Source organism: Lissotriton vulgaris, chromosome 6, assembly GCF_964263255.1.
Source record: "Lissotriton vulgaris chromosome 6, aLisVul1.2, whole genome shotgun sequence".
In the NCBI taxonomy this organism is placed as follows: domain Eukaryota; kingdom Metazoa; phylum Chordata; class Amphibia; order Caudata; family Salamandridae; genus Lissotriton; species Lissotriton vulgaris.
In genome coordinates this window covers 1,440,007,291-1,440,034,972 of record NC_141694.1, presented here as the reverse complement: position 1 = coordinate 1,440,034,972, position 27,682 = coordinate 1,440,007,291, and the positions used below count along the sequence as shown (strand labels likewise).

Sequence of the window (27,682 nt, the reverse complement as noted above, 5' to 3'; positions counted from 1 at the left end):
GTGTCGGTTCGACAGTCTTTTTAGCCTGGAGACCTTTGGCAGTGTCGCCATGTTTGGACGTCGACGGCGTCAGGCTGACGTGCTTGACCGTCGAGACTGGCTTCGGCGCCCTGCACTTGGGGTCGGCGCCGCCTTGTGGCCCCGAAGGGTCGATGACATTATTAGACTTGACTGGAGCCGAGGAGCTGGAGGGCGTCGATCCGAGGACTGCTTTCACCTGTTTCGGTTTCGTTTTTGCCTCTGTTGGTTTCGGTTTTTGTAGATTGACCGATGGCTCCGTAGACTTATTCTTAGCCGGGCCTTGACACGGGGCTATAGAATGTAACTTAGGATCTCGGCTAAGGCCTTCCGGCGATGCCTCGACCTGAGCCTTAGAGAGTACAGTGTCAATATTAGGCCCCACGATTGTGGGTGGGCCTTGCTCATCACTCGAGTCGTCATCGACGGCTCCGATGGCCTCTGCGTCGTCTCCTACCTCGACGACGTCTTCATGGACATAGTCTTCACCGTCGTCCATACCGAAGGTAGAATCTCGCTCCGACTCGGGGTCCGACTGCTGGTCAGGAACCTCTTCATCGACGCCTTCATCGTAATCGGCTTCGAAGATGTTGTCAGGGTCAGGCGTCACCTTTTTGCGCCGACTGTCGCGCGCGGCGCGTCGAACTCGAAGCGTCTTCTTCGACCAGAACTTTGAACAGGCCATACAGCTGGCCTCGTCATGGTCCGGGGACAAACATTTATTGCACACTGGGTGCACATCAATGTGAGGGTACTTAGAGTTGCAGACGGGGCATCTTTTGAACGGGCTCCGTTCCATCGTCGTCGAAGTTGGGGCCTGGTGTCGAAAAGGCAAACGGCTTTCGACGTCCTGTTTGAAGAACTGGATGAAGTATAGGCACCGAACGAGACAATACCGACGCCCGAAGGCCTTTTGGCCTTGCGCAAAGAGTTTTATGTCGATTCCGAACTTGAGTCAAGAAAGTACATCCGAACCCAATGGCGGAAAAAACAATAGGAGGATGGAGAGGATGCCCAAGCGCACTGTAGTCCAGGGGAGGAGCCACCTATCTCCTGATACTTCGAAGACTCTTCCAGGACAACAATGTGCAATTATCCGGACCCAACATTAGGCGGCGATCTATGCACAGATATGAATTCAGCAGCCCACATTCCTCGAACATATGATTATCAAGGAATATTTTCTGAAAGAATAGGAAAAATGACTTGCCGGTAATCCTTAAAAGCTATCTCCAATGAAAACAAAAGCAATTCTCCTCCTCCATGGCAAGAGATTTAATGCATACTACACAGGGTCCAAATTCTTAACATTAAAGAACTGGAGCAACTGCCAGTGACAACTAAAACTAAAATCAAGAAACCACAAAACAATTATAAATTCTGTACTTGTGTGACTGCTGGAATTATTTAGCATCCCTCCGTACAACATGTTCTTGAGTCCAGACAACTGCAAGAAAAGGGAAACCGAGGAAGAAGGGTATCCTTAGAAAATAAATAGTTAATCAAAATCTGCTACAGAATTTTTTATCCTGAAAGTATCTTTTATTGATTCAGTGCTCCTGGAAGGTAGATGCTCCTTCACTTAGGAATCGGCTACACCAGTGTGCGTTACACAATGCTACTGCAATCCAGTGGACACAGGCTGCAGCACCCAAGTGTGCTTTAATTAGGCATTACAGTTTCAAAGCTGCAAACTGAGTTATTTCAAAGTGAAAGAATGTTTAAGTGAATAGTATCAATTAGACGTTATAGGTTTAATGGTTAGCACCAATCCTTAAAGTTCACAAATGGAAAATGTTCTTCTAGGCTACTTTTGATTTCAGTTCGACGGACCCTCCTCTATCCCTGAATAAGGCCCTGTTAACAAATACATATAGGGACAATGTACGAGTTACTTACCTTCGGTAACTATGTATCCGGTAGAGACGTTGTCTACCCGCAGATTCCTTAACTTAGAATATCCCCAGGCGTCAGACTGGATCCAGAATTTTTTTTGCAGAAGCACCTCACCCCGACGTAGTTGACGAACGTGACGTCAGCAAGGTCATATAAGTCCCTCCCGGCGCACGGACGTCAGTTTTCTTCAGAGAAACTTTTCCGTGGCACAACGCGGACCCACCAACAAAACTTTGAAAGTATGGGAACTGTGTGCGAAGGATGAAAAATCTGTAAAAGAAAGAAGGCGGATGGTGCAAAACACCATCATAAAAGACAGTTTTAGCCACAAGTGAAGAAGTAAGGGCAGAGCAAGCTCTGACAAAGAACCCTGCAAAGCGAAGCATGGACCCTCCCCACAGGCTGAGTAACAAGAGAAGAATATCTCAACAGACAAAGGTAGATTGTTATTACCACTTAGAACTGTGCAGGCCAACAAGGACAGGGCACAGGAAGAACAGTCTACTGCGAGAAGGTATGAAAAGAATAGCACTTCCCCTATAGAAAGATGGAGAAAGCAGGAGGCCGAAACACACCCCAGCAGATCCCCAAGAAGGCAACTATAGAGGAGACAATGGCCGTAAGTCAATGGAGAAGGCGGGAGGGACGGCAACAGGAGAAGAAGAACAAAAGTTACTTACCTGTAAACTGTGGTTCTCCAGTATTGGTGTCTTTCATTGATTCACGTGCTTGAATATCCTCAGTCGTCGAAGTGGGAGTCACACAGTACATAACATAGCAATAACACAAGCATATATGCATAAAAGAAAGAAAAAACATAGTTTTACATTGATAGACAACATATCACTTCTATGATATATCAGTCATTATGGTTTGGTCCAAATTCCAGCCAATCAGGCGTCAGCACCCTCTTAGAATGTTCTCCCCAGAGGCTCAGGCCCTCAGATTTTCGTAGCGCAAGAGTAATATAGAGCCATACGGCAGCGCATCAACTTTAAAATCTGCTGCACGGTTCATAAATGCCTGTATGGAGCAAGTCCTAAATACCTATCTCAATCCCTGGAATTGTATCAGCCCAGCAGGTCTCTCCGTTCAAGCAACCAAGCCCTGTTAAAACCCCCTGCTACAAAGAAATCTAGACAAGGAGACCGAGCCTTCTCCTCTGTTGGCCCTGCCCTGTGGAACAAACTTCCCATCGACTTAAGAACAATTACCAATTACTTGTCCTTCAGAAAGACATTAAAAACCCTTCTCTACCAAGAAGCATTTCTGTCCACATAACTTTCCAGGATGCTCTACCTGATAACTCTATAGCTGGCAAAGCGCGGAGATACCCTTACGGGATTGATTCCTGCGCTATAGAAGAAACTAAAATAAATAAATAAATAAAATAAGAGATGAAGAGAGCCTCTGAGGGGAGGGGTGGGTTGCATGTGAATCTATAAAAGACACCAATACTGGAGAACTACAGTTTACAGGCAAGTAACTTTTGTTCTTCTCCAGTATTGGGGCGACTTTCATAGATTCACATGCTTGAATAAGAATAGTGAGCAGTGGCTTTAGAATAATACAAGGTACATTTTAGTCAACATAGTAATAACAGTACGAAAAGACTGAAAAATATATATATATATATGTGTGTTTGTGTGTGTGTGTATATATATATGTATATCTATATATATATATATGTATATGTATATCTATATATATCTATATATCTATATATATCTATATCTATATATATATATATATATCTCAAAAAGAAAATGTACCTTGTATACAGGAGGAGGGAAGCAACAGAGGCTCACCTTAATAAAAAAAGATTACGTAGGACTGCCTGTCCCACAGCTGAGTCAGGGTTGTCAGCAGCATCCAGACAGTAATGTCTCGTAAAAGTGTGCCTGCTGGACCATGTTGCAGCTCTACAGATGTGATGAATAGGCACACCAGCAAACAGCGCAGTAGAAGAGTAAACGTTTCTGGTAAAATGCGCTCAAACAGTTGCAGTAAGTTTTTTTCCCGCTTGCTGATGGCAAAATGCAATCGTAGTAGATATCCAGCATGCAATTGTTTGTTTGGTGACTGGATGCCCTTTTCGCATCCGCCCATAAGCCACAAAAATCTGGTTAGTTTTACGGATAGTAGCTGTTTTTTGAAGGTAGAATTTTAGACACCTCATAATATCTAAAGAATGAAATGCTCTTTCTGCTGGTGTTTGAGGATTAGGAAAAAAAAGTCTTTAAAACAACTGGTTCATTGAGGTGGAAGTCCAGCAGCACCTTGGGGATAAAGGCTGGATTGGTGCGGAGCAAGACTGAGTCCTTGGTAAACTAAAGAAAAGGCGGTTTAGTAGTAAATGCATGTATGTCACTGACTCAAAGTGAGGAAGTGAGAGCCATTAGTAGAGAAGTCTTCCAAGTAATGCATTTAAGATCGACCTTATGAATTGGCTCAAATGGATTAGTTGTGCCAATACAATGTTCAAATGCCAAGAAGGAGGTGGTTGACGAATCGGTGGAAACATCCGAAAAAGACCTTTGAAAAATTGTTGAATAAAGAGAGTTAGAGCCATCTTGACGGAACCGTGAAATTACTACTAGTAAGACGTTTAGGGTAGAATATGAGAAGCCCGACTTTGCCAAGTGTAAAAAGAAAGGCAATAGTTGCTCCGGGGTGGAATGAATAGGATGTACTCTAGCATCATTGCACCATAACCAGAATCTTTTCCATTTGAGTTTGTATGTTTTCACAGTTGAAGCTGCTCTAGCTTTAGCCAGGACTTCTCTACAATCTAAAGGAATGTCCGAATTTACAAATTCATAGTGCTCAGGTTCCAAGTCACTAAGCGCAGAGATGCTGGGTCGGGATGACACACTTGGCCCTGATCCATGGTCAGACGATTCGGAAGAGGGCGAAGAATGAAGCGGATCGCACTGTGACCAGAGCAGGAGTAACGTGAACCAGACTTGTCGAGGCCATCTGGGAGCTACAAGAATGTGACAGCGTGCCTTCCTCATTTGTGGAAGAACTCTGGGAAGTAGAGATATTGGTGAAAAAGCATAGGCATATATTTTCGACCAGTTCATCAAATAAGCATTACTGCATGACTCTGGTTCGGTAAGCCAACTTGCGTAGAACAGGCATTTGCGGTTCAGATGTGTTGCGAACAGGTCCAGATTCGGACGACCCCATACTTAAAAAATGTGAACCAGTGTGGGTTGAAGTAATTCCCACTCGAGGGTGGTTGTGGAAGACCTGCTCAGTGAATCCGCAAGATTTTTGACGCTCCTGGAATGTGCACTGCTGAAAGGACGACCTGATGTTGAATCGCCCAATCCCAAATTTGCAGAGCCTGGTGGGACAGTAGGATGGACCTTGTGCCTCGTTGTTTATGTAGTGCATGCACGTTGTGTTGTCCTTTCGAACCAACACCGATGCTCCTTGTATGACGGAGCGGAAAGCTTTTAGAGCTAGAAAAATGGCCAGTAACTCCAGTAGATTGATGTGCCAGGGTTTTTGCTGAATGTTCCACTTTCCCTTTACTGTTAATCCCTGAAAATGTGCACCCCAACCTTCTAGAGATGCATCTGTTGTGAGAGTGAAACTTGGAGCGTCCGCCACAAATGGACGACCTGAAGAGACGTTTTTCTCGAGAGTCCACCACAAGAGAGCTTTTTTCATCCAAGATGTAACTTTGACAAGATCCTTAAAGGATCCGGAGATTTGAGCCCGTTGTTTGTCCAATTCCTCCTGTATAGGTCTCATTTTTAGCCTGCAGTGGAGAATAAGAGGGATGCAAGAGGACACCATCCCTAGGAAAGATTTCAACTGTCGGACAGAAGAAGATTTTTTTAATAGGAGGCAGGTCGCTAGATTTAGAATTCGCAGACGTCTTTCATGCAACACAAAGGCTTTTGCTAGCTTGGTGTCTAGAATGGCTTCTAAGAACAGTCTGTTTTGGGCAGGGAGAAAACGAGACTTTTCTATGTTGAATGTAAGTCCCAGGGACTGGAAGACAGACCTGCAGAATAGAGTGTGCTTGGAAGCCTGTTCAAATGATCGTGCCTTCAGCAGGCAGTCGTCTAGGTATGGAAAGATTTGTACTCCTTGCAGGCGAAGGTAAGCTGCCACTGGTGGAAGGACTTTGGTGAACACACGGGGCGGAGCGAACGCCGAATGGAAGAACCTTTAATTGAAAGTCTTTCCCGGTCACTCTGAATCTGAGACATTTTCTGTGCCTCTGCAGAATAGGAAGATGAAAATAAGCATCTTGAAAATCCAAAGTTGTCATATACTCCCCTTGGGATAGTAAAGGAAGCACCTCCTGAAGCGACAACATGCGAAAAGTTTGTTTTTGTTTAGCGCATGTAGGTCCAGAATAGGGCGCCATTCTCCCGATTTTTTCTGTATGAGGAAGAACCTCGAATATAAACCTCTGCCTCTTTGTAGTTTTGGTACCACTTTGATCGCGCCTTTTCTTAGTAAAATTGCGAGTTGTTTAAAAGCTCTTTTAGGTGGGCAGGAGGTGGACCTTTTGGTGGAGAATTGGGAGGAATCTTTACAAACTCCAATGCATGTCCCTTGCGCACAATATCCAGAACCCATTGATCTGTAGTAATCAGTGACCATTTTGAGTAAAAGTTGGAGATTCGACCTCCAACCCTGGAAAAAGCGGGCGGAGCCAGGAATGGTGAGTGGTGAAAGTCATTGTTTTTTGGAAGAGTCCTTGCCTCTGTAAGAGGATTTACCACTGTATTGTCCGTAGGATGACGAATGTTGTTGCCTGTAAGACTGTGGATTCTGGGAGGAGTAACATTGTTGACCTTGTTTATATTAATTGGAATTTCCTCAAAAGGAAGAAGTGGAGCCACAACCTCTTGCCTCCCTCGAAAAGGTTGCTTTTTAAACTGGAGAGTTCCGAGAGCATGTGCCGTGTCGGTGTCTTTCAATATTGTTTGAAGAGCCTCGTCGATATGTTGGCCAAACAAAGACTCGCCATCATAAGGCATGTCCGATATTTTCGTATGTACTTCTTGACGAAAAGACGTGGCTTTAAACCAACCCTGTCGCCTGAGGGCTGCTGCACGAACCAAAAGGCAGAAAACAGTGGAAGAAACATCCACAGCACAATCAATTTTGGACGAAATCTTCTCTCCTTCATGAAGAATTTAGTGCCTCAGCTTTAGAAGCTTCTGGTATTAGATTTACGAGTGATGATATATCCGACCACATTTGTCGGTCGTAGCGACCAGGGATAGCCAGAGAATTGGCTGCACGAACTGTAGTTGCAGCCATAGTGGAACATTTCTTGGCAATAGCATCAAGTCGTCTACCTTCTCGGTCAGGCGGGGTCGATAACGGAGATGAAGGGTTCAAAGCCAGACGTTGTGCTGCCTGCGTAACAGAATCAGGCTTTGTTTGAGAAATATTTATTTATTTATTGTGATTTATATAGCGCACTATAACCCAGAGGTCTCTAAGCGCTTTGTTAGGATCAGCTAGACAATAGAAAGGATGCATCAGATTACAATTAGCGGCCACCCCACGCTTGCTGGAAAAGCACAGTTTTTAATTTCTTACGGAAGGGCATTAGGTTCGTCTCATTGAGAAGTTCCAACGGTAATTTGTTCCACATAGCTGGCAGAGTATGTGAAAAAGCACGCCCACCCACAGTGGTCAGTCTACAGCGTGGCTGAACAAGATAGATGGAGTCAGCAGATCTAAGCACCCTCCCTGGTTTATAGAGGGTCAGGCGTGATTTCAAATAGGTAGGTGCCCTTCCATAAAGAGCTTTGTGGACAATGCAGAGCCCCTTGAACATTAGCCTCTGCCTAACTGGCAGCCAGTGAAGTTCCCGCAGGAGGGGGGATGCCTGGGTGTTCCTCGGTTTCTTAAAAATGAGCCTAGCGGCATCATTCATGACCGTCTGCATTCTGTTTAGAAGACCCTGTGGAAGTCCTATGTACAACGAATTGCCATAGTCCAACCTGGCTAAAATCATTGCAGAGACCGCACTCCTTAAAGTGGAAAAAGAGAGCAGCGAGGAAACTTTCCTAAGTTGTCGGAGGAGGCTGACACAGCTGCCCACCACAGCTGTGACTTGCTTTTTTATGGACAGCTTACTGTCCACCTGGATGCCCAGGCTCTTAACCACCTCCGCCGGTTCCGGAGGCATGCCCAACTCCCCAGGCCAGAAACGATCACACCAAGGGTTGCCAGCGATGGTAATTGGCAGCACCTCGGTTTTGTCCGGGTTGATTTTTAGGGAGTTACTGGACATCCAGTTAGCTGTACTTCTCAGAATGTTTTGCAATCTAGCAAAAGCATTCTGGCTATCATCCAATTGGATGATGATCTGAGTGTCATCTGCGTAGTTATATACCTGGCAGTCCATTTGATTAAGCATTAGAATCAAAGGCTGCAGATATAAATTGAACAATAGGGGTGACAGAGCAGACCATTGTGGGACTCCGCAAGTGATCGAAGTTGCGGTAGAAAGCATGTCACCTAATTGCACTCTCTGCGTCCTCCCTTGAAGGAAGGATGTGAACCATGCCAATGCTGTGCCCTGAATGCCGAAATCCCTCATCCGCGACAGTAGTTGTTCATGACACACGGTATCAAATGCCGCGGAGAGGTCCAGCAGCACCAGGGCCCCCGGGATTTTCTTGTCTGCTCTGTTCCTAAGCTCATCTACGATTGACAGCATAACCAGCTCCATGCTATGATTAGCACGGAAGCCTGCTTGATTCGGCTCTAACAGCGTGTTGCTTTCCAGGTGTTCCGATAGAGTGGTGAGGACGTGCTGCTCCAGTACCTTCGCCAAGAACGGTAACTGGGAAATTGGTATGAAATTTTTCAGACAAATAAGACAAACAGGTGAAGTTGCGGGGGCCTTGTACTTCCCATCCAGCCTCGGTTGAATAGCTGGAATTGAATTGTGGTTTTGCATGATCTTGAGCCCTTCCTGCCATATAAAATCAATGATGGGAATAGAACGAACCTGTTTCTGAGGCTCGTCTTTAAAATCATAAGAAACTATCCTCATCTCTGGTCATCATAGGAAGTTGGAATGTTTTTGCCGCCCTTTCCATGAGTAAATGAAAACCACCTCTGTCCACTGGTGGAGAATCCAGAGGGAGTAGGAAATGGCGTTTGAATCGGTCATCCAGCTCACCCTCTTCTCTGTCATCATCATCATCGTTATCATAGTCATTGTCCTCCTCTACAACCTGATGGCCATGCTGATGTTGATCCTTGGCAGTCGACACAGAAGGTGTGGTAACCGATTCCTTATTAAGAGGAGGTTGAATATGCGCTTGATGTGCTGGAGAGGCCTGTATTGAACTTGGAAAACGGCGGTAGTAATCATCTAGTATGAATTGGAGATTAGAAATAGGATTTAAAGGCATCTGTGCCATAGGAATTTGTGGTTCAGGCTGCGTGTCACAAGTAGACAAATCCTTTTCTTCTTCTAGGTCCTCATCAGAGTCCTGACATTTTATAAGTAGTTCAAAGGGACTGCGAGCAGCCCGGAATATTTCATCATCCTCAGATTCCTCATCATCAGAAGAAAATAACTCAGCTGGAGGTTGAGAAGGAGTTTGAATTGGCATTAAGGTATCCAAAGAGGAATGTCGCCGTTGAAGCAAAGAGCTCGAAGATTTCAATGGCACAAGATCCCTGGAAGCAGCTGTAACTGTCGTCGCCGCCGACGAAATGGGCCTCACCTTAATGGATACAAACGTCGACGGTGAAGATGTTGACGACAGGATCATAGACCTTGATGTTGAAGTCTGGTCGACGGGGGAAAGAGACGATGAGCTTGTCGACGAGATAGTTTCTGAGGTAAAAACTGTGTAGATGGAGTCTTTGACGCCTGAGAGTCAGATCTCTGGGGCGTAGAAGGTACAGTGAGGAGCGCCAGGATGCCCTTGGTGGTGACAGGTCGCGCTATACAAGTATACCACAATACCACAATACAAGTGAGGGGGAGAAACCACCACTTTTGAAGTTGAATGTTGGAAATCCCCAGGATGTTTTTTCACCACTTTAAGTTTTGGAGAAACCTTTTGATGTTCACTGGTTCTTTTCAATGAAGAAGAAGTCTTGACTGATGACATACTCTCCACATCTCAGAGAGGATGCTCTGAACTCTTCAACGTCTGTAGCCACAGAAGGAGACACCCTTCTCTGTCCTTCAGTGTCTTCTGAGAGAAGGTTCTACATATTTTACAGTCCTTTACCTGGTGTTCAGGATATAGGCAATATATGCACTTTTTAGGTTTTGACTGGCCATGCGCTTTGCGCATGTGCCAAAAAACCTCTTGAGTTGTGTGTGTGGGTTTGGGTCGGCCCTCGTCATTCATTGGCTGGCTCCATAAATGGAGCCTAGCCATTGGACGAGGGGCCTGTCCGTCAATGCCGGACCAGACACGGGGGCGTTCCCGAGATTCTTTGGCTTTTGCCGACGTCACGCGACGCCGGGAACGCCCCCGAATCTGTCCCGGCATTGAAGGCACCCGGAAGAAGTCCAGGTGAGTGCTTCCTTTAATTTTCCGCTGTTCCCACCCCCTCTCCTGCTCGCAGCGTCTCCCGTCCCCGTTCCCGCCCCCTCCCGCTGGTGACCGTGCTTTCCTCTACAATGCCCGTTCCCGCCCCCCTCCCGCTCTCTGTGTCCCCTTTCCCGCTCTACAATGCCCGTTCCCGCCCCCCGTGTCTCCGGGCCCCCTTTCCCGCTCTACAATGCCCGTTCCCGCCCCCCGTGTCTCCGGCCCCCGTTCCCGCTCTACAATGCCCCTCAGCCGTCTGTCTACAGCCAGGGCCGCGCTGGGATTGGCCCAGCCGGCCGAGCCTCTGCCGTGTCATCGGGAGGAGGAGGAGGAGTGGAGAGCAGGTCCCGCCTCGGCCCCCGAACGAAGTCCAGGTGAGTGCTTTGTTTGCTGGGGCTAGGGGAGGCTCCCTCCCACTACCCGTGTGTCCGTTCCCGCCCCCGCCCCCCCTTCCGTGTGTCCGTTCCAAGTCTCAGTGGCGTAGCTAGGGGGGGGGGCGAGGGGAGCGGTCCGCCCCAGGCGGCACTCGTTAGTGGGCGGCAGCTGCCCAGCCCCGGCACTTGTGGCAGACAGATCAGATCAGTTTTGCACTCGAGGAAGGTTCTGTCACCCGTCCCTAACACTGTCACAACCCGTGACAATAACGCCCACATTATGAACGACGGACCAGTGCCCCTGGCAGGATACAGACCCCCTCCCCCCCCCCCAAATACTTTAAGTCGTCGGGTGTTACCGGAACCGCGGCTGCTGGGGCTGCAGGTCAGACATGCGGATTTTCACCCGTTATTTCCAGGCCCGCATAGTTATTGTCCATTTACGGGACTCTGGCTCGTAAACTTCTGACGTCCGATGACCCTGTGAACTCCTAATAAGCACTTTAAAAAAGAAAATAGAAAACCACAAGTCTGACTACTTGTTGGACGGACAACATCGGCAACAAACGTGCATTTTTACACATTTTCAGATCTTATCACCAGCAAGGCCAGCGCACGCACCTGCTTGTACAGGCTGCCTTCAGTGACGTGGTGCGGTGCTCAACGTACCGTTTGTGGGTCCCGTGATGTCCCAGGGCCGTCAATATTGTAGCGCGCGAAAGCGCTACCAATGACGGCCCTGGGTTTAATGTTTGGCCAGCCCTCGCCCTGAAATAAAAATCAGCAGTGACGCATCACGCAGCGTGCAACTTTGTGCTCCTGTTGAGGATGATATTTTTGCCCCTAGAAACGTGATGTGGGATGAATTTGAACTTCTTTGATGGAAGTTGGAAATACATATCGACCTCTGCTTTGCCGCTTCTGCTACGTCAGTGCTATTTGCCCAGTTACTCTGTGGGGCTAATGGAATCCTTGCAGAAGGAGAATGGTAAGCAGTCGAAATATTAGACCTTTGCTGATCTGCAGAAAGATGGAGGGACGCAAAGGCAGGGTTAGGCATGGATGGGAAGATGCCACTTTCAAGGCTGAACTCGCTGCGCTTGTCACGCGCTCCAGAAAGACTGCAGTTCAAAAGCATACCACAGAGGTAGGAGTAGGAAGGTAGGAGTCCTGGGAATGGGTTGAAAATAGCCATATATACAACCATTTGTTGCTGGAAAACTGTGAAAAACTCTTTGTTAGGCGTGAGTGCCTAGACAGGATGCTATTGCAATGTAGGCGTGTTATATTATACAGTAACTGGATCAGGGCTTTAAACGTCCGGCCTGTGACATTCCCTGTGTATCTCTGGAGGTACATACACTATGACTTGTTTTCACTCGAGTCACATTTTACAGCACGCCTGTGTGCATAGGTTTTTTGTATAAATATATACATAGCTGCCAAGGTTTCAGATTGCTACATGTGACATTTTTATAATTTTAGTGTAATTATGAGCGACATTTCCACAACAATGAGTGACGCTTTCTCTTCAGCAAAATCATGCAATGAAGACGATGGAAACACAAATATCAGAAATTGGCTATGCAACCCGTAACATTAGTTACCATTGGGAATATAATTGTTTTCTGTTTTCACTGATAGTTCTTTCAGTTTTATTTCGTTCTACAGAAAAGGTTTATTCGGAGAGCAACGGGGTGTCTGTGTAAGGCAACACAGCAACCTAGAGCTTGAGCCCGTGAAGAAAATAAGAGCAGTTACTTATATTGTCTGGTCCTGGAGTCTGGACCCCTATGGGTGTGTGTGACTGGACAGCAACAGCATCTGTTGTTGGGAAATAACGGCGCTGATGTGGAGGTCCTGCAATCTGTGCGCAGCAACGAGTGCACCGTCATTTAGTGGCCGGTAACGCCCCAGTGAAGCTCAGCAGGCAGAGAGAGGGGAAAGACTGCGATCCGCAGGGGTCAAAACTCCTGCTGGCGCTAAGAGCAGCCGGGGTAGGGCAGGCGGGTGAAGCGCGGACAGACTGATGCAGTCAACTGAACTCCCTCCACGCACTGGAATTTACCGGAGCATCTGTGCCTAGTCGAGCTCCCTCTGCTGCTCCAGGAATAGCAGGTGAGTGCCTGTTGTTACTGCTGAGGTGTGTAATGTTCTGCTGAGTGTCTGTGATCCTGTCTTGAACCCTACGCAGCCTCCTTTACTCCGTACAGTATCAGGAACACAAGGGTGTAATTATGGTAGTATGCTGACGTTTGTGAATAACCGGTTGCTACTGATGTCGGCAGCCTTGAGGTGCTTGGATGATACTAAGGTGGGTGTAGTGTCGGTACATACATAGCAGAATCCAAGCAGGGTCCTGCATGAGGGCTGGCAGTAGTACAGTGCGAATATGGGTGGGTGTGATGGAACATCAGATGCATTCGCTACAATCTGCGTTTGCATCAATATTTTCTTAAGGTCGGTCCTGGCAGTGTGTGTTTTGAGTACTTGGGGAGAGGGGGCGTAATCTCCTAATGCATGTGACCCCGCCCTGGTTAATTTGTAAAGCAAAGTGTGTGGAGAGAAGATGGCCACGTGTGTCTCTTGGGCTGCTGCGTCCAGTTTGCAGAGGGGGTGGGGGAGATCCCCCTGCCTTCAACTCACGTTTAATGCCTCCTCAACACAACCAAGTGCGTCTAAAGAGGCAGCAAGTGTGTGCATGCGGGTTAGATGCCCACTATTATATGCGGCAGTGCCAGTGAACCTTTTTAGCCTGTAGCATTTTCGCATTTAAATATTGACACAGTGCGATGTTAAAAGCGAAACTACAATTCCCAACATGCAAAGTTCTGTTGACTAACATATCAGGATTGATTAAAGTTATCACACATGGACACTTTTTGACCGTGTTTCCTTCTGTCTTCCTTTGGGTCATTATAGTCCCTCTTTTCTCTAAAACTCATACATTTAAGGAATAAAAGCTCAAAGAGGGTGGAGAAGTCTGAATCGTTGAAACCTGGCTTTAGACACATGGAAGCAAACGACCCGAGAGGCAAGAAAATTAGGCAGGAAAGCTCTTACAGAAATGCTAAAATAAACATTTAGCAAATATTTTCCCAGTACTTGTATACATACGCCATTAATGTACTTTCTCTGTATGCTTGAAAACAACCGCACACTGAGCCATTTCTTCTAAACTCTGTAAAATAAGTGTAACTTTCTGTGATTGAAACAAATAACGTTTTGTCTAATGGAATTATCCCTTTCCAAGTTCCGCAGCAGCACAATTTTGGAGGAAAGATCTATATTACAAAAATGTATGCAGCGGGGTCAATGCGCCTCGAGTGAAGGAAACAGGAAATCCTCATGTGAGGCTGGGCTGCTGATTATTTTTCTGCAGCACGAATACTGTCGAGTCCTTCCGTGGCGCTTGCAATGTTAGTCAACTTAATTGAATTTGAAGTTTAAGGAACTATAAAACTGGCCATACATACAGTTTGCTGCTCTTTAGAATTGTATTACGTAAAGCAAGTACCTTTGATCAGATATGCAAGAGTAGCATGTTTACGGAATTAATAACTTTTTGTTCGGGTGATATATTTTCATAACCTGACAATTTATATTTTACTTTGGAGGACATTGTGTGAACGTTCTATTTTTCTCTGGTGAAGGATTTTGTGCATTTTTAAAACTCAAGTGAGGCCGAACAAATTATGATACTTCTCGCCTTTAGTACTCTTTAAAGGAAAACTTCGGCATAATAATCCAATCTGTGCATTTTAAAATAATACATCTTCAGCTGCTGTGTATTTACCGGCGCCCGGTTGAATTTTTGGGTAAATTGACAAAAGGAATGTAACGCCCATATCCTGTTGAAAAAGGCGCAATACATTAAGGAACCGGTTGCTACCGATTTTGCGTTCTTCACGCACCCTGCAGTATGTGAATATAAATTAATCACACCATTGTATTTGGGCCCCCTCCTGTCCCCATACTTTTTTTACATTTGCAATGCAGTGGGTGTGCCCTCGACCACCTAGTGTATTTTCTTTATCAAGAAGTTGCCTCTTTCCTTTGTTGTGCCGAAATGGTTGTGTTTGGAGGTCCATTAGCTGGGAAAATGGGAGAGCGCTTCCGCCGGTTTGTACTTAGCATGAAACAGCCTTATCTTTAGGGCAAGCAAGATTGCATCATAGTCCTCCACAGGCCGACTTTAGCCTGGGTCCCATACCCCGGCACTGATGGATTCTCAAAAGTTATAATATGCAGGAAAACATATAATGACATTTCCTAGGAGGAAGCAAATATTGGTTAGGCACGTACACCTGAAAACATTGAAAACATATGGTTAATCCCTATCTATCATATTTACCTAGATCAGGGTTCGGGAATAACTTGAGACATGGGAACGCTCAGGTATGGGGACCAGATTCCGGGAAGGGTACGTCTACACGGGACACCACCTGGGACTGCTACTGGGACAGGACAGGGGGGCTCTGTGTGGGTGTGGGTGGGGGGGCTCTGTGTGGGGGGGTCTCTGTGTGGCTGTGTGTGTGGGGGGCTCTGTGTGGCTGTGTGTGTAGGGGGGGCTCTGTGTGTGTGGGGGGGCTCTCTGTGGGTGTTTGTGTGTGGCATTTGCGAGAGATTAAGCTATTGGCATTGTAAATGACAATGCCATTTATTTATGCTAAAAAAAACATAAATAAAAATGTCAAGAGCAATGCCAATAGCTCTAACTTTAACAAAGGCAAAACCATTGCATTGTAAATGCTTGTTATGAGGGTCTTCAGAATGAAGTCTCTGTTTTCCACAGGCTCCACAAGGTCTGAAGAGTGACTTCTTGGTGGTAGACATCATCAAAGTTGAGTTTCTAAGAAGAAATGAGAAGAAAACTGAGCAGAGCTCAGGGAGACTCCCTTCACACGACGTGCGGTAGAACATCTGAGGGCCTGAGCCTCTGGGGAGAACATTCAAGAGGGTGCCGACGCCTCATTGGCTGGAATTTGCACCAAAACATAATGACTATGATAGATCATAGAAGTGATATGTTGTATATCTATGGAAAACTGTTTTTTCTTTCTTTTATGCATATATGCTTGTGTTATTGCTACATTGCTATGTTATGTACCGTGGGACTCCCACTTCGACGACAGAGGATATTCAAGCTTGTGAATCTATGAAAGACACCCCAATACTGAAGAAGAAGAATCTTCTGATGATGGTGAATCAAAAGGCACCGTTTTAAAGGAAAGAAGCCACCTGGAGTGAGGCAGCCACATATGGCAATTTTTAACGAGCATTGGCATAGCCAATAGGTCTCGCTTTTGGGACCTTATAAGTATTTAGTTTTCCAGCCCAATATCCTTGGTGCAACATCATCAGCTGTTGCATGGCTAAACCTTGTACTTATAAGCGTATAGCCATTCAACAGTTGATGTTGTTGCACCAAGGATATTGAGCATCATAACTAAATACTTGTAAGGTCCCAAAAGCAAGACCTATTGGCAATGCCAATGCTTGTCATTGGTTGTTTCCTGAGCTAGCTGCCATAAGCACGGCTTTGGAAGATCATTCTAGCGACCAATGACGGCTATTACAATTGTCGAAGCATTTGTCTCTCTCTACAGCCCTCAAGCTCTCTGAGGTGGTTAACAGTGCCATGCAGGCGCTACAGCAGACTGTAAATAAATATGCATAAACAGATAGGTCATTTCAAAGTCTATAAAGCTTTGAATAAAGCTAGTCTTTCTGTAAAAACTGGTCCTATACAGTGCGAAGATACACACATACACAATTTTAAAATGTTCTAGTTCTTATAAGTAAGGCGCTACCCATGTCAATATCATAAAATCTCTTTATTGAGGTTATAACTACAATTTCACAGTTGGTTTATTAACCTTCTTGCTTTCTCAAATTTGCTTGTAGATGCACCATTTGCCCACTCTTATTCAGAAGGTGACCCATATGGGTGTGTGACATTGCTTAGTTTTCATTCTGAAATTTCACAAAATTTCATGAAACTTTGAAAATGTGTACTTGTGTAGCGAAATGTGGTTTGGCAGTATATGTTGTGTTACTTTTTAACTGAAATGTTGCCCCTCACAAACTGTCTTTCTAAATACGAGCAAAAATGTTTCTTGGCGAGACAGTTTCCGTGTGGACTAGGCCTAGCTGGCAACTTGCAAGGCTTGTTTTTTTTACACGAGGTGCATCCTCACTTAATAAAGTGATAAAAAAAACATTTCCTGTAAAATCTCTAGATAATGTGTGTGCCACGTGAATTTCGCCAGCATCATTAACATGTTGTACAGCCCTAGTAATGTCCGGTTAACAGCTGTGTAGCATAGTTTGTCATGTAAAAGAACAAGTATGGGTCCCAAGCCGGACAAAGCCATGAATGCATATGCATTTTGAAACCGAGACATACATTTGTTCGATGAGGGTAGCATTGTACAAAACAATACCCTTTCACATGAATCTGCCTGCTAAAGCAGTAGGCAGACCTCTCTTGAATGTACCACTTCAAGCACCCGAGGTGCCCACTTTGGCAGGGTATGCCGTGCCAGTAAGCTGTTTGGCATTCCATTTTGTTGTACTGCAAAACTAGAAACTACACATTTTGTGGCATCAGGCGCTCACTAGTCATAAAGTTCAGCCTCTGCAAAGGTCTTTTCTTGCCGTTCCCCAAAAAATCAAAAGTAAAAGAAGAAAGGATGTGGCTTTAGGGATAGAGCTACAGCTGTAAAAATAGGGACCAATGGTAGAGTCTCGCTGGAGGCTCAACGTCCTGTGATTCTTGGCTTGCACTTAATCTCGCGGAGCCTAAAAAACAAATGAGTCCTTGTATAATGAATCAGAATTTGTATTAATCATGAAAATCTTTACAAGAGGAGAGAAAATGCGTGAAACAAATATAAAAGCAGATAAAAAAAAAAAATCACATGCGGCATTGAAAGACTCTTTTAAAGACATGTCTAAAAAGCTGTGCGCTATCAGTGCCATTCAATGCCATCTTTCAAAACGAGCGCACCAGTGCCAACAATGCATTTCAACTTTGTCCTTAATGGTACAACAAAGTGCAAGGGGAAAGTGGCAGTGCTTAACAAGCGCGCGCGCCTCGCGCTGAAGGTCTAAAAAACAAGCCAATGTCCTACAAGTCGTCTGTGCACTGCCAAGCCCAGCTAATCTTATCTGACGCAGGCTATGACGAGCATCTGTCTTAAGCTTGCTGCTAGAAAGCATCTCAGCAATGGCGTGCTGGGTTACTAAAATTAGACCATTAACAATGAACATTCATGCATGGGTGCTTCTCCGGCAGTACGGAGCAAACGCTGCCCATTACATCCCAGACAACAACAAATCAAAACACTAATCTAAACTCTTTGGAGCGTGCACCGTTCCCCATGTTGATGAAACACTGAACAGAATATGGACAAGTGAAATCTTCCTATTCTTCCCCTGCACGAGGCTTAGACACTGTTGTAACCTACCATGTCCCATCAAAAGCTACACAGACTCCAATGTCCGGGGATTCTAGCACCAGAATTCGGCGCACATGTCTGAACCAACACCAGAGGGCGCCAGGGAGCCACAGAGCTTCATCAAATGCCAGAGCAGTAGACGTGAGCGTGGGTGTTGACACACATATTGGGACAAAGCCTGTGAAACAAGCCTGGGAGTTGTGTACGCGCGTGTTGTGAGTGAGAGCGCGTGCTCTGGGGGGGCGTGCCATCACACAGAAATCCGATCCTTCTGCAGGGAAAAGGGGTATCAGGCCACGACTAGAGGAAAGCCAGATGGCGACTATGCGCGTACCTGAGTGCATATCCGCACGCTCTAGGCCAGACGAAAAACGTGTGGTCGGTTTATTAAAACCCACTCACTAAATGTCTCCCCAGTCCAGCGCATGCGCCGACTCAGGCGAGACCTAAGAAGGGTATAACCATGTGAGCACCCTGTAAGAAAACCAATGACAACTGAAGAGGCAAAGTGGAGAAGCCCCCCTGGCAAGGTCCTTGCAGAACGGGGAGGATGGGTGGGCGTTAAGGATTCTGCGTCTAGACAACATCTCTACCAGATACATCGTTACCAAAGGTAAGTAACTCGTACATCAGACAGACATCTAGCCGCAGATTCCTTAACTTGGAATCGATACCACAGCCATATCCCAAGGGGGGGGGAGGGTCTGTGACAGAACAACAGAAAGTGCCCAAAGCACTGACCAGCAACAGAGTGACGGACTATGGGGAAGGCTGTGGAGGAAGAGCTAGACAGCAACCCAAGTATCTTGAAGAGCAAAAAACAAGGCATCCCAAACTGCCAGAATGGCGACACCATACCTGTATGGGTATGAGATGCATAAACAGCACTAGCCATATCCCAGAACAGAAGAGAGAGTGCAGAACGAAGGAGTAAGAAGGACTACTCCTAGCTCAATGGTGCAGTAAGTGGACACCAACGAAAGCTAGAGGATAACATGAAGAAATGTAACCGGAGCATACCAGGCTAGCCCACGAAAGGGAGGCCGGAGAGGCCACATCCAGGAAGAGAAGGGTAAGCGGCAGGAACTGAGAAACATCTTAGAAGTACAGGGGGGAACAAAAGGCACGTCAAGTGCAGACCTAGTCACCAAATGGAGAGGCAGGGGCAAACAGCATCAGTAGGAGGCACGCTGAAGCAGACCACAACTAAAACATGCACAGAGCAGACAGCCACGGAGGCAACAAGACGGCGAAGCTAAAAAGAGCATGGAACTGCCCAACCAGACAGCTTGAAGGCCGAGGTGAGAACTCAGCCACAAAATGCAGAGAAACAGGGTGCAGCACCTGGGACGACCTGCATGGGAGGAGCTGTCCCGCAGGCACAGGTGACAGAGTAGGGGGACACCCAGTGAAAAGGACAAATCCGAAGGGAGTGGCCGCAGAGGCATCGAAAGTGCCAATAGGAACATGCATAACTGTTGAGAAGAACCTCAGATCTCCAGACCACTTTCTCAGACTTTGAGGAGAAATCCACCCCCAACCCCACCTCCCCCTACGGAAGAGTGGGACTGTTTGTATATAAACACCAAGAAAGAAGCATCGTGTAGCAGGGGGACCACCCGAGGGAGTGAAACGCAAGGAACCCTTCAGATGCAGGAAAAGGCACAGAAGCGCACTTAAATGTACTAGGAAAGACACTGCTGTGCAGAACGAGGCAAGCTCGAGTAGAAGCACTGAATTGCTCCTTGAAACACTAAGACATAGGACCGGACTTCGCAGTAGCGAAGAGAGGTGGAGACGTAGAAAGGGGATACCCCACTGCAATTTGTAGATATAATGCATCTAGTAAAAAGGAGGCGAGCTACGACCACGCAACTACAGGTGCCGTAGGAGGAACCCACCTAGTGGAACCTTGGCAGAAGGTAGCCGCGTTTCAAAGCGTGTTGAAATATATTGAAAACCTCCAAAAGGGGAGATTGAGGCACAGATGCAAGGCTCAAGCATGGCGAGACCCATGGCGTATAGGAGATAGCGAAAAAAGGCACAACACTAAACACCGTGCAACGGTAAGACAATGGCGTCACTGGACGTAGAGAGTCCAAAGGGACCTCTATGCCAGCCTGACTCATAGCAGACCTATACAATAGCATACAGGTACCTCACTTGGAGTATGGCACATCCCCAAGAACCACGGGGGAAAACCTCTTAGGGCAAACCATAGGCAGAGGATCGAATACAAACAACCTGTGGAACACCGCCACAGTAGGATACTGCCAGCCTAAAAACGTATAGTGCAACTGGTGGACGCTGAATAAAAGGATAACCACCCCAGAACATGTTAAATGGAGACCTGCAAAATACAGACCTATGGGGGAGGACGAAAGCCCGCAAGGAGGCGCTGAACAGCTGAATCTGCATGGGCATCAAACAAAAGGACCCCATCAAAGGGTAGGTTAACAAGGCGTTGCCGGATATTCTCCGGAAAGACGCCATCCCGCAACCAAGCATGGCGCCGTAGGGCAACCGAACCAGCCATAGCGCGGCCTAAGGAATCCGCGGTATCCAGGGCAGAGCGGATTGTAAATTCCGTCAGATCACGTCCGCCACGGAGAAGATGAAGGAGGCGAACACGAGCACCCTCAGAAGTGGCCGATAAGAGAGACTCAGCAGAGTCCCAAAGGTCATAAGTAGCCCGAGCCAAGATATACACTGTATTTAGTGATCTAAGAGCTGCGCTAGTGGAGGCGAAAATGTTACGGCAACCCTGACTCCAGCCATCTGGACTCCGGGGAGGGAGGAAGCAGCAGCTAAGGCAAGGAAGAGAAAACAGTTTGCAGGACAAAACCCTGAACATCTGAGTGAGCAAATAAGCAAACTGGATCATGTGGAGCAGGACGGTGGCGGTGCAAGATAGAACGAACCACCGGAAGCTGCCCGAGCCCAGGTGCCCAAAAGGGCAATCATAAAGAGAGGCTTTGAAGGGTAGAAGGGGCTCTTCATTCCCCGAACCGTGGTGGAGGACATCCAACAGAGGGTCAACTGGCAGGGGGACTGAAGGGGGTTGCATACTCAGAACACGAGCGGCCAAGGAGGCACCGGCAGCCCTCCAAGGAAGGGACAGCAACTCATCCGTGGGTGAGAGCTGTAAATTAGGTCTCCCACCACAAGGAGGTTGACCAATTAACTGAGCATATGACCAATGCCCAAAAGAAGGAAGCCCTATTGACGAATGAGGGTCCTGATTGGGCTCCAGAGGAGGTGGGGAGTCTGCCGGGGCCACAAATTCCAAGCGGGGGTGGAGAGTCAAGGACAGATCCAGCGTTGCCGGGTGTTGAGGCGATGCCAAACTCCCCCCGGAAATCTCCGGAGAGGACTCAATAAACCGGTGTCAGGGCGGCGCCAGGGCGACTTCAGTTGGCACCGACCCTGCCTTGCCCGGTGTCAACTCAGCCCCATCAGGCATCGAGTCGGTCTCGTCCGGCGCTGAGTCCACGTCAACCACAACAAGCTCCACTTCCGAAGAAGGGGATGACGCCGGAGCCAGGGAGGCAAGGCTACGGCGCCGACTCGGCCTCAACCACAACATGCTCCAACTCCAAAGTAGGGAATGGAGTCGGAGCCGGGGAGGCACCTGTCCTGTCGCCTGTCCGGAAGGCTGAGGCGTGCTCAAAGCAAGGCAGCTAGCACCAGCAACCACCTGCGCGCCACAGGGAGCCCCACTGGGCTATGTGGCGCAACAGGGGTACTACAGGTCATACAGGGGGACCGCGCCGCGCCCTGATGATGCCATAACTCCATCATCCCTAAAGGCAAGGGGCTCAGTTGGCGCCAGGGACGAACCCACCGGAGACCCCGCACGTAGCGGAGGGTCCGAGGATGCCCAAGGGAGAGGAGGGGACCCAAGGGAGGACTGCAGGGCCGCGGCATAGGCCTCCATTTGGGTCCGAGTCGCCCCCGCACCAGGATAAGGTGGATAAGGGAGGGGCAACTCACAGGGGCGCACATCAGGAGGATTCCGGGAACTAGTGCCCCCGACAACAGAAGGAAGTGAGGTCTAGGACCTCGGCGACATGCGCCGCGACTCACCCAAGCGAGGCGAATGACGCACATGGGAACCAGAGGGCGACCAACGCCACAAATGGAACCCACTGCCAGAGGGACCTGCAGCCGATGAGGAGGCAAGGGCCGAGATGACTCCTACCGGGACAGACGAGCTGAAAGCAGCTTCATCCTGCGCTCCCACCGGGACTTCGGCTTGCGGTGTTGGCAGGCGTTGCAATCCGCTGAGTCGTGGTGTTCGCTCTGAGACCACATACAGATACGGTGTGGGTCCGTTGCAGACATTTGCTGCAAACAGGAGTTACACGTTTTAAAGCCCGAAGGCATTGCACACTGTTCCCGACGCGAAGAGTCACAAAAGGACCTGAAAATAGGCCAGAGGAACCGCTTACTACGGATCCGCGTTGCACGCGGAAAGGAAGGATACGGACGTCAGCGCGCCAGGAGGGACTTATACGACCTGGCTGACATCACGTTCGTGGACTACGTCAGGGCAGGGCCGTGAGGCGCCGTCCCCCGGCGCGCAGAGGTGCTACTGCAAAAAAAATTCTGGATCCAGTCTGACGCCTGGGGATATTCTAAGTTAAGGAATCTGAGGCTAGATGTCTCTATCAGATCGTAGATACAGACAAGAGATTTCTTCAGTGACTCTTTTCAGCTAACTGTACACTAAAGTGGTACACTCCTTTGACTATGTCTTCAAGCTTCCACCGGAGGGCACACCCCTTAATTTGAACATTGTGTTTTAGAGCTGGCATTTGTTAGGTCATTAGTAACCCCTTCACGTCTTAGTGTTGTTTCTCATGAAAGATTCAAAGTAGTGCTAAAAGCAAATATTTCAACATTTGTATAATCTAAATGAATACCTAATTTACATTAGGTATGTCATATAGAGCCGATCTACCGCCAAGGAACAGTGAAGCATGTTAAAGAGAATCGATCATAGTAGTAGAAATATCTCAAGTTTGAGGTGCTATACCAGATCCTTTGACAGTGTATTACAACAAGAACATGGTGAGGAGATAGGAAAAAGTTATTGATGAAGCAATAGAACAAACACTGTATAGTTAGAGGTGTGGCATAGGCTGAACTGCACACTTCAGTACCTGAAGTCCTGGGTTCTAATCCCAGCTTTGGCACTTGACTGACAATAATACAGGTCTGGACAAATAATCTTCATCTGTCATAAATTGCAAATAACTGGAATATAACGCAATTTTTTACATGTGAAATGTAAATATCGACTTGATGCATTTAATTGCCTGCATGTGCCGTATTAAAGTACAATACCTCCCTTTTTACCCAGCTATGAATCTGCTACAAAATACCAACACATTCAAGTGTAATCTATCAATGTTGTACATGTACAGTGTATTCAACTCAAGATTTAAACGGTCATTAAAATTTTAAGTGGATACACAGTTTATTCATATTTTGCAATTTTACTTCTACACATTTTATCATTGCGCACATTTAGTGACACTCAACTAGCTTATTCAATGTACCTTAATAGGAAGAACATTGTAGGAAAGCAGAAAAATATGCTGCACTGGACACGAATTTGAATGTTTGGCATTTTGGTATCATTTCTGCATCAGAAATAACAAAACAATTGTAAAAACATTTCAAATAATCTGAAAGCTCACCTATCAATTTCACTCTTTCTGACGACAACAAAGTAGGGTCATCTTTATTTACATTATTGATAGAGTCATCTACTAACTCTTTGATATGATCTATTCCAACAACTTGTCCGCTTGGACCAACCTGTAAAAGACATAAGAGTTTCTGAACAGTCTATTTTGAACAAGTAGTAACTCACACTTAACTACATTTACATGCATTGTTTTTTAGTAGTCAGACCGCACCGAGTAACCTCTGTTTCTATAATTCTTTGACTTTAAATGCATGATCTTAATTTGTCTTTTGTTTACTGCCAAATTTTTCTCAGCTCTTTAAAGTCAAATAATTCAAATCTGACACAGCAAAAATTATAAACTGTATAGATACTCCCTCCTGCCCTGGAGGATTAAAGCAGAACATCTCTATAATGTATTTTTAATTTTCAGTTTTAATATTCGCTTGGTAGCAAAAGTTCTATAATTCTGCTTGCCTGACGTCCTACAGGCACTTTATACATTCAGTAAGAGCACTGATTCGGATCCTCAGACAAGAACTGGAGAAATAATTTAGTGAATGTTGCTTTGAAATTATTTAACTTTCACATTAATTTAAGATAATGAATTGCCAAGCAAAGGTTAACTGTTCATTAGTTCAATTGTGTCACATTTCCATGGTTTGGCTTTATGCCCAATTTCCTACAAGATGGCTTCCTAAATAAACAATTTGTCTAGCTTCGACCTACATCTGTGAAGTTATAGTGACCACTTTGCAATATACAAGTGAGATTACTTATATTATCCAATGAATGGGTTCACAGTACTTAGTCTAAAATTCTGTCCAAAGCTTCGTTAACTATCCAGTGTGGTTAGACAGTCAAATAACCACCCAGTTAAATGTTACTCACCCTTTTGATGGTAAAAGAAATGAAGATTGTTGGACCTAGATTACCCAAGCCTACATATGGTAGCTTGGCACAGTAGTGGTCTACAGCTAACTCAAGGCGTTGGCTAAGTACTTACAAGTCTCACTCACAGTAACTCAGTGATGAACCACTAAAATGAAGACACAACACCACTATTTGGAAAAATACTGTTACCTTTTATAAAAATAATATGTCTCTTTGGATTCAAATCATACAGGATACAACATCAATTTCTTTTAGGAGTAAACATTACACTTTTGCTTTGAGAAATTACTTTTCACTCTTCCTGCTGTGGGAAAAGGGCAATAAACCACATTCTTTTGTCAAAGATTCAGTAATGAATAAAGGTAACTCTTTGGATAATTAGGTGAATCTCCTTAGTTTCACACTATGCAGGGTTACTTTACATTAATGCACAATGACACCAATACTTCACCAATAAAACCTGCCAATTCACTGGTTATTCTATCACATTCAGGGCTATGCTCTCTATCCCCTTATCTACTACATCACAGTATGGATTTCAAGGGAATTAAAATGGTCAAGGCACCTTGTTTGTTGGTGGAACTGATAAGGTATCTTTTCACTGTTACTCCCTAGTGCCCAGCACTTTCTTTCCACACCCCCACTCTCCTTACTGTCTTGGTGGCAGATACGCCACAGTCCACAGGCCTTCAGATGGCACCTGCCTCTTGGGCTTCCCCGACCAGCTGCTTTCCTGTTGCTGGCGTGGGGGAAACCTTGCCGACTTCCTCAGCCCAAGCGCGCTTCCACCTGTCAGCGCTGGGCTAGGGGGCTTCGTTTTAGGCTCAGCGCGATGATTCACTGCTTCAGTGTGTCGCTAGGGGTTGGCTGGGCAGTCTTCTGCTCAAGCGCTGGCTCCTCCAGATAGCGCTCGTGAGTGGGGGATTACCGCCGCTAACGCGGCGCTCAGGGAAATCTTCCGGCGCCACCTCAGGCAACCCGATGGTCGCGCTGAACTCCTGGGCATGCGCGTCGCTCCTCGACGGCTCCGCCTCTCGAGTCGCGCTGCTCCTCGGCGCCTGCGCGTTCCTCGCCGGACCTCGCCTCACAGGGGAACGCTGCACTCCTGGGCCTGCCCGACCCTAGGCCCCTCCTGCTTTAAATAGCGGACGCGCTACGGACATGCGCGGAAGCGTTTCCTGGCTTCCACTGACGCGTCCGGTGCCCCCGGGGTCCCGCAGTCAGTTAACACAGCGCCGCTCTCCACACGCTGTCACTTCCCTCACCTGGCTCCAGGGAAGGTATCCTCCTGATCGGGCACTCGCTCTTCCGGTCGCTACAGGCTCCACAGTCCCCCAACCTCACCAAGGCGCTTCAAGGGGTCCACAACTGATTCGACACCCTGGTAGGTGCAGCGCTGGGCAGGGGATGTGGGAATGATTTTCAGAAGGAAGGTCCTGTCAGCTTCTACTGGAGTGCCGATTAGGAAGGGTCTTCCTTCTCAAGTAGCTCGATTTCTTTATCAGCAGTTGTTATCTTGAGAGAGAGGGATCGGTCAAAGGTTGAAGGGGGAACAATCCTCTGAAGAAACTGTCAGCCTCAGAGACAAACTAGCTGCTCTCAGTGTGTCCACCTCCTCTCACCACTGCCTCACTCCTCCACTCTGGGGTCAGCACCAAATGGCTGCTGGTCACTGGCCTTATATAGGGTGGCCTGAGACCTGCAGAAGTCTCTAGTCAATTCCAGAAAGTTCCCTAATGTTATCCTATGGACCTGTCCTCCAGTTGTGTCCGTTATGGCAGTTGGTGGACACCATTTTAGGTCTCTGGAGATCCCTAGATTTTCAAGGGGGTGACTAGGCCTCACAAGTTATGAGGGAAAAATGGCGTCATCGCCAAGGAACACCTAGCCCCCTGACAGCATTAAAAAATTCCTGATGGACACATGTAAAAATAAAAAATAGAAACTCTGGGAGGCTAAGGGGGACAAAAATAAATCATAATGGTTAGAGTCTCCCCAGAAGCAGACAGGTCTAACACGCGTCCCCCCCAGCTGAAAGTGGGGAGAACTACCCAACCCCTTGGGAGTCCTCATCACTAAGGCGGAAATACCTGGATAGACCGTCTGCGTTGGCATGGTCCGCCCCAGGTCGGTGTTCCACCCTAAAGTCCATTCCCTGTAGGGAGATGGACCACCTTAGTAACTTGGGATTCTCCCCCTTCATTTGCATCAGCCAACGAAGGGGGCGATGGTCAGTCTGAACTAGGAAGTGCGAACCAAACAGGTATGGTCGCAGCTTCTTCAGAGCCCAAACCACCGCAAAGGCTTCTCTCTCAATTGTACTCCACCTCCTTTCCCTGGGGAGTAGTCTCCTGGCCAGGAAGACCACGGGTTGATCCAAGCCCTCATCATTTAGCTGCGATAACACTGCCCCAATGCCATGTTCTGACGCATCTGTTTGGACAATGAATTCTCTAGCAAAATCAGGGGCCTTGAGAATGGGAGCGGAACACAATGCTTGTTTCAAGGTCATGAAGGCTCGCTGGCAAGCCTCCGTCCAGACTACCCGTCGGGGTTGCTTCTTGGAAGTAAGTTCAGTGAGGGGGGCCACGATAGTGCCATACCCCTTCACGAAGCGACGGTAGTATCCAGTGAGGCCCAGGAAGGCTCGGACCTCTGTTTGAGTCTTGGGGGGCTCCCAGGCGATGATAGCCTCAATCTTTGCCTGGAGGGGCTGCACCGTCCCTCTGCCCACCAAGTGACCTAGGTACACCACCGACCCCTGTCCGATCTGACACTTGCTGGCCTTGA

General features: G+C 47.1%; 1 protein-coding gene across 2 annotated transcripts in view; it reads right to left on the bottom strand.

Annotated features, from left to right (window-relative positions):
- LOC147708968 (protein-L-isoaspartate(D-aspartate) O-methyltransferase) overlaps positions 1-27,682 on the bottom strand; it is a 254,816-nt gene that overhangs the window by 87,226 nt on the left and 139,908 nt on the right. For both annotated transcript variants that reach the window (XM_086927565.1, XM_086927566.1), the window contains exon 5: positions 24,009-24,129. In XM_086927565.1, coding sequence (XP_086783691.1) covers positions 24,009-24,129 — 121 coding nt within the window. The remainder of the gene's footprint in view (positions 1-24,008; positions 24,130-27,682) is intronic.